The sequence below is a fragment of the Rhinoderma darwinii genome, chromosome 4 (assembly GCF_050947455.1).
Source record: "Rhinoderma darwinii isolate aRhiDar2 chromosome 4, aRhiDar2.hap1, whole genome shotgun sequence".
Taxonomy (NCBI): domain Eukaryota; kingdom Metazoa; phylum Chordata; class Amphibia; order Anura; family Rhinodermatidae; genus Rhinoderma; species Rhinoderma darwinii.
Window position 1 is genome coordinate 87,342,462 of NC_134690.1, and position 8,069 is coordinate 87,350,530.

Consider the following 8,069-nt stretch of genomic DNA (forward strand, 5'->3'; position numbering starts at 1 on the left):
GTAAGTTGAAAATATTATAACTTGAGATCATAACTCTATGGAAAAATAGGAATTGGTTCAAAAGACACCAAAATGTCAACCACAAAAAAGACACAAAAAATTATTGAGCAGATAACTAATACAGATAAAGCAAGTTCTCACATGTAAAAGCCAGAACTTCTGTATCTGCTGGAGGCTGTAAATCACTTTCTACGATGAGGAAAGGAGCTTCTTCAGGAGCCTGTACAGTACACAGTGTACCAGAAATATAACATGGAGCCACCCTCACCTGGTGTCCAAAGGAGCAACTCATCCTGGCACAGGTAAAGAGCAGCACAGGACATGCAGTACTGGACTGTCGGGAGGCGCTACTAGACAGCCAATCAGGGCATGCACATCATTACAGCAGGTGGTTTACCAGTAAAATGCCCACGCTGATTGGCTGGAACTTCCAACCAATCACGTGCGCTCGAGATCTAGACATTTTGTGGCCTTGTATGTTGAATGTGGCTTCAAGTTACAATGACCCAGGAAAGACCATTGTATGTTGAAAATATTGTAACCTGAGGCCATTGTAGCTTGAGGGACCACTGTATTGTAAATTGTTTCCATGGGCAACGATAAGAGAATGCATTGTTTTTTTTTTGCTAAGAAAATGGAATTGAATATTACAGGGCACATTGACAAGGGTATTATAATATTTGCCAGTAGGCACAGATCTTTGATTTTGACTTTCACGTGAATTAAGGTGTCGTTTGTAATCAATAAACTACGCGTTACATGGCATAGCTGATATCAGATACTGTACAAATGACTTTGTGACATTTAACCATATAAACCACCTAGGCATACCTTCACCTGGGACAAATATTCAGTTCACTGCCCCAGCCTTTTACAACTTACCCTGGTCAAGGCAAAGTGGCTTTTTGGCATCCCCTAGCACCCAGCCATTGTATACATGTCCCTCCAGACCCACTCACCACTGATCCAATGTTCCAAACTGTAAGGCTGGTTTCCCACGTAGCGTAAATGCTGCAGAATTTCCGCAACAGAATTTTCTGCGAAAAATCAGCAGCATTTCAACGAATCTCATCCACACACTGCGGAAAAAACCTGCTGCTAAAACATTCAGAAATTGACCTGTGGTGCGTTTTTTTTTTTTCAAATTTTTTTTTTATTGAACACCTTATTATCACACAGCAAGTAATGGATGTATACATTACATATAAATCAGTGTCATTTTCTATATATATATTACTTAATAAACATTTATCTGATGTGCATTTGGACATATCACGAAGTTACGTAAAAGAATATCAGTTTGAGTATATGCATCCATATAACATAAAACATACAGGTTTATATAAATAACAATGTACTGACCATATTTACAGTGTAAACAGTTTAACAGTTGTGGGATTTATCTGTCTAATACATTTGTGTCTCAATATGTGTCTTCTCATTTAAATCCTTATCTTAAAATGTTGTGCCTTTATTTATACTCTTCTATCTACATATTTCAGTTGTCCCAGATTATCTTTCAAATCTTCAGTGAGATACCAACATGTATATTGCTATCTTGGTGCGTTTTTTTAAATCCGCAGCATGTCTAATTATGCCTCTGAATCGGAGAACAAAGGGACGCTATGGCAACGCCCACGGGGGTAAGTACTGGCCTTTTTTCCAAACTCTGTTTTCTGCAGTGGAAATTCCGCAAAAAAATATGCACCACAATTTGGTGTGGTTTTTCGTCCGGAACTCCCTGCGGGTTCTGTGTCGGATGCGCTGTATACTTTTACACATCTTTTTCGACCTGTGGGAACATACTCTAAACCAGGGGTCTCAAACTCGACCGGGTAAGTGGGCCACATATAGAAAAAGTGGGAAGTTGACAGGCCGCATTATTTTTTATTTGATACAATACAAAATTATTGTTAATCATTTAGTTATTTGAACTACTATAACACTATATTACTATAATACTAATACTACATTACTATAATAATACCGCTAGGTTTAAAATGTGAGAAAATTCTCCACGTGCTTATTTCAACAATCCAGTTTTCCAGTTTAAGTGTTGCTAAATGCAGTCCGGCGGCTCCGTTGGCAACCTTTGGCAGACACACATGTCAAGATTGGGCAGCCCCTTTTTAGATAGTGCCACAGTGCCCTCTGTGGATAATGCCACAGTGCCCTCTGTAGATAATGCCACAGTGCCCTCTGTAGATAATGCCACAGTGCCCTCTGCAGATACTGCCACACACCCACTTGTAGATGCTGCCACAGTGCCCTCTGTAGATGCTGCCACAGTGCCCTCTGTAGATGCTGCCACAGTGCCCTCCGTAGATGCTGCCACAGTGCCCTCCGTAGATGCTGCCACAGTGCCCTCCACAGATGCTGCCACAGTGCCCTCTGTAGATGCTCCCACAGTGCCCTCCGCAGATGCTGCCACAATGCCCTCCGCAGATAATGCCACACACACCCCAAGTAGATAACTCCATTGGCGCTCCCTCTAGGAGTGGAATCCCCAGCCAGAGCGTTGCAGACGCTTTGGCTGGGGATTCCTCTGCTGTTGGAGCCCCTGACGTCACTGTCCATACACTGTGATGTCAGGGGATTCTCCTGGATGGGAATGTGATATCAGGGGCAACCCCAGAGCTAGAGTTCTGGGCAGAGTAGGCTCTTCTTAGGACTCCAGCTGTGCTCCTGACATCACTGGGACTCCTGCTCTGGCGAAGCCCCTGACATCACTGTCGATGTATGGACAGCGATGTCAGGGAATTCCACAGAGTTCCGGAGCAGAGCCGATACTAGCGCTCTGCACGGGACTCAGGCTCTGGGGAAGCCCCAGACATCGCTGTCAATATGAGGACAGCGATGTTAGGGGATTCCCCAGAGTCCCGGAGCAGAGCCTGTACTAGTGCTCTGCTCGGGACTCCGCTCTTGGGAAGACCCTGACAACACTGTCCATATATGGACAGCGATGTCAGGGAATTCCACAGAGTCCTGGAGCAGAGCCGATACTAGCGCTCTGCATGGGACTCCGGCTCTGGGGAAGCCCCAGACATCGCTGTCCATATGTGGCCAGCGATGTCAGGGAATTCCACAGAGTCCTGGAGCAGACGCTGTACAAGCAGCTCTGTGTCCCGCGGGCCGCAGATGACTGCCCCAGGGGCCGCATGTGGTCCTGCGGGCCGCGTGCTTGAGACCCCTGCTCTAAACCTTAGTTCTTCTTGAATGTTATCTGAGTATAATCCTCAGAAACAGGGAGGGTTGGGTGATATGCAGCTATCAGTACAACAAAAATATCAAAGTTAAGGGCCTTTTATACCTGCCGATATTTGGCCGGTGCAACAAGCACCGATCAACGAGATATCGTTGATCGGCGCTCGTTTGCTCCTGTCACACGGAGCTATGTATGGGGACGAGCGGTCGTTACTCCGATCGCTCGTCCCCATATGTTATTACAGTGTCGGCAGCGCGTCTCCCTGTTTACACAGGGAGATGTGCTGCCGACAACGATCATCTTTTACTTTTTTTAAAAGATACGATCAGCAGATGATCGAACGTTTGCACAGTGCAATTATAGGCAACGAGCATTCTATGAATGCTTTTCTGCCCGATAAACGCCCAGTATAAAAGGACCTTTACTTATATAACCAATGTACATGCAGCCAACATTCAAATGCAATTTAGGATAAAAAAAATAACTTTATCCAAAACCTTCCCCATTCACCAGCTACTTTTCAATAAGCCTCACCCATGGGTTATTCCTAATATCAGCATAGATTCTACAGAAAAGGGCTTATTGGTATGAACTGAAGCATTTCATGAAGTTGGCATTGAAATATTCTAGTAAACATGGACTTTGATATGATGTGTTTACTCTAATAGAAGGGTACTGGTTGATCATATGAGTAAAGAGCCTAAATACATTAGATTTAAAGTGGCCTTGTTAAAAAAAAAAGTGCACAAAGTAACACAGGATCGGATGTGAATCAATGCCACACAAAAAACATTTCCGAAGACCAACATGACTTATCACCTGTTCAGCAGACATAGGTCAGTTCATTTAATATTATCATACAATTATCAGATGAACCGTCCAAAACTGTCTAAGGGCTTGTTCACATCACGTTTTAGCCCTTCGTTTAGCGTGTATGTTAAGAAAGCTCCCTACATACAAGCTAAACGTGTAGATAGGGTTCCATTAACCCAATGGAGCCCAAAACAGTGTCCTTTTGGCCTCCGTCAGGCTGGTATACGTCAGTATACCTTTTTTTGGAGGATGCAATAACGTAGTATACTACGCTAGTCCATCCTGAGGGCTCCCGCAAAAAAAACAAACGTATACCGCGCTCTATATAAACAAAATGTATTACATGGGAGCCTTTGTGTGACGGATGCCACTGTAGGGCATCCGTCGCAGGTATACATTAAACGTATACTACAGGGAGCTTTCCCAGGGCCAGGATTCAGAGAAGAGCATTAGGTAGTGCATGGCCCTGGGATTTCGGGACATGTATGGACTGTGATGTCAGGGGCTTTCAAATATGGAGTACCCGGCCAGCGCATCTGTAGCACTCTGGCGGACGACTCCGGGACTGGAGAAACCCCTGACATTAGAGGTTTACGTCAGAACTCCTCCATGCATGAATAGTGATGTCAAGGGCTATGTACAACTTTGAAAACTTTTTTTTTTTTTAATAAAACAGTGTATCAGTGTGTTTGGGGCAACCTTCTAATTACTTTTTATTAAAAATTATTTTTACTTTTTGAGATACAGCTGCATTGTATCCTGTATACAGAGCAGCTGTATCTAGCGCTGAAACCTGTATCCGTATCCCGTATCCGTCAGGTCAGCGGCACTGGGCCAGTGGGTCTCTGACACGCAGGATCGATCTGTTACCGATCACATCTAAGTTTATCATTTAGATATGATCGATAACAGGTGGGTCCTGACCTGCTGACACTGAACATATCAGTGCCACGGACCTGATGGATTTAGGTCTCAGCACAAGATATAGCTGCTCTGTATACAGGATACAAAGCAGCTGTATCTCAAAAAGTAAACATAATTTTTGATAAAAAGTAATTTGGAGATTTTTTTTTTTAAATAAAAATGTGTATCAGTGTGTTTGGTGCAACTTTCTAAGGTGTACATAGCCCCTGACATCACTATTCATGCATGGAGGAGTGCCGACATAAACCTCTAATGTCAGGGGCTTCTCCAGTCCCGGTGTGCCTGGTTAGATGCGCTGGCCGGCTACTCTACAGTTGAAAGACTGTGACATATATGGACAGTGACGTCTGGGGCTTCCCCGGGCTCAGCGGTTGAAGTAACGATATACCCGGGGAGTTCAGACGACATATCCCACTGTGTGCCTATACATTGGATACATTGGTGCCTTCCGTCAGAGGTTTAAGTAGGGGCTCCTCCCAATGTATACCATGGACGGAAGGAAAAGACGTGATGTGAACAGGCCCTAATACGCATGGGCAGCTACGGGTACACTGTGTAAAACCTAATGCTGGGGCCTGAGGGGGCCATTCATGACACAAGGGATTCAAATAGTATGAATGAGAGAAATCCTATGTCATGCTCCACCACCTAGGTCACTGAACTAAGCATAACATATCACTTTTTCCCTGGAGTGTTCCTTTAAGCCGTGAATGATTGAGAATAGAATTGTATTGACATTTTATTTATAACAAGATGCTTAGTAAATAATTATATATATAAGTAGCACTTACCTGCACCGAAAGCTGATTGTCAGTGTTTGGTAAAATCCTGTATGTGTAGACACATTGCTGGTATCTGAAAATACATGTTGTACCGTTATACAATATCCATGGTATATACTTCTCTTCAACACTAGCTCCTTAGAAGACAAAGGAGGTGTAGTTTGACCCTCTCGGGAGGCATTCTTCTATATGTGTATACTGCTGCCTTTCACTGATATACAATGCTTGTTTTAGAGCTTTCTATTTTTGTGCACTGTGGTGTATAAAATCTATAGAAATGTGAGCTACAGTGTTGATGTACATATTTTATGAAGAGTTTGTAATTTGTGGAGTAGTTTTGCACAATCCAGACTTCTTCAGCGCTATGCATAACTTATTGTATTTGAGAAGATGTTTCAAAAAGAAATGTGGGGAGGGTCATATTTCATTAAAATCAGTTTGTGATTAAGTAGTTGTAGTTTTCTTTCCTTTTTAAATGATTGGGCGAACATGTAATGTATAGCTGGGCAGAGTCCACCAGAGCTGGAATTATTTTTATTTAGCATTTCTGGCTCATAGAGAGGGAGAGGGGTCTCGAGTAAAGGACCCCCCTCTACAATGTCCATATGCGTTAGTAGGCAAGAGACATCTTGTATTTAGTGTGTCCCTGCTTGCATTTTTATATAAAAGTTTTCATTGGAAGTCTGCTATGGTGCCAGTCTACAAAGTCTACCAGTCTACAAAGGCAATCCTTAGTCTGTGGCAAGGTCTGTGAGTTGACCATAAATGATGGAGATGATATCAGACAATGTTTGGCAATGCAACTTCTTCAAGCCTCTTTGTATGCCTAGAACATGACGGCGTTCATTGACTTAGAGTAGTCATCATCTTCTTCCCTGTTGGGTGTTACTTTCAATTGTAAGGCCTTACTGACCCTGTATTCGTTGTTTTGACGGAATCAACAATACCTACACTATTGATTCCGTCAAAATGACCGAACTCTTGCACAACGGAGACAAATGAACACCATTGGCACCGGATCCGTCACCACTGAAATCAATGGTGATGGAAACGTAAACCTACGGTTTTCGTTTGTGTGTGTCAGGGCTCCGTTCCGACGGAAAGCTCAGACAGAACGTCGGAAAGGAGCCCTAGCGAACATGTGAACGAAGCCCAAGATGTGTAATGGTGGCTATTCTGGATGTCACCCAATTTTATTATTATTAATTATTTCCCATTATTGATATAGCTCATGATCATAATCTGCAGTGATGTGCACAGAATGGAATCACTCAGCTTTCCCCTAATACATAACTAAGAAATGACTAAACTGAATGTTGAACAAAAAAGAAAACAAAGAAAGAATTATTATTTTTTTTTTTAAGTATAACAGTATTTAAACAAGCAGCTCTGTGCATCGTATTAAAAATCCGTAAATGTGTTTTGCCAGCTGAAAAGCTTACACTCTTTTCTGCACCCCGATAAATGTCTCAAACATAACTGGTATATTGTACTCAGTGCTGAGTAATATGTTGGCACTTTATAAGTAAAGGGCAATAATAATACTAACAATAAGTAGCATGTCACTTACAGCACACAAAGAGCATATGCCCCGCACACAGATTCACTATCTCGTACAAGGAAAGTGCCATCCTTGCCAGCCTGTGACAGCAGGTCTTCAGCTTTGGAGCGAGTGATGTTCCCATGGTACCAGCAGAAAGACATCTCAGGAAGTGTCAATGCAGTATTTCCCGAGGCCTCCCTCACTGCAGAGTCGGGACCCTGCAGTCTCCGCTCACAAATACTGCACTTGTTCAGGAGCCCAAATGTGCTCCCTAAGTTCTCTTCTTCTGTGTGTTACATTGTTTCCTGTTTTAAATTCAGAGATGCAAAGGAAACAGTAACATGGGGACTTCCTTATTGTAACCACAGCTGCGAAGGGAGGGGGTGGTAGAAACGCATGACAAATTTGTACTATAGCACTAGGCAGCTTACTAGTAACAATTATATCAAATTGCAGTTACACTAAAGAGACAAAAATATTGGGACACACCTCTTAATCCTTAAATTCAGGTGTTTCATTCAGTCCCATTGCCACAGGTGTATAAAATCCAGCACCGAGCCATGCAGTCACCTTTACAAATATTTGTGAAAGAATGGGTCGTTCTAGAATTCCAGCATGGTACTGTGATAGGATGTCACTATTGCAACACGTCAGTTCGTGAAATTTCTTCCCTCCTAAATATTCCATAATCAACTGCGAGGTGCATTATTACAAAGTTAAAGCATTTAGGAACCACAGCAGCTCAGCCACGAAGAGGCAGACCACGTAAAGTTACAAACCACGTAAAGTTACAGAGCAGTAA

At 42.9% G+C, this 8,069-nt stretch overlaps 1 protein-coding gene across 1 annotated transcript in view; it reads right to left on the minus strand.

The window, feature by feature from the left end:
• The window catches only part of INPP5D (inositol polyphosphate-5-phosphatase D), a 120,719-nt gene extending 113,198 nt beyond the window's left edge, over nt 1-7,521 (minus strand). Inside the window, exons 1-2 of the mRNA XM_075861312.1 lie at nt 7,295-7,521; nt 5,734-5,797 (exon numbers count right to left, since the gene is read on the minus strand). Coding sequence (XP_075717427.1) covers nt 5,734-5,797; nt 7,295-7,428 — 198 coding nt within the window. The 5' untranslated portion in view covers nt 7,429-7,521. The remainder of the gene's footprint in view (nt 1-5,733; nt 5,798-7,294) is intronic.
• Between the last annotated feature and the right edge of the window lie 548 nt (nt 7,522-8,069).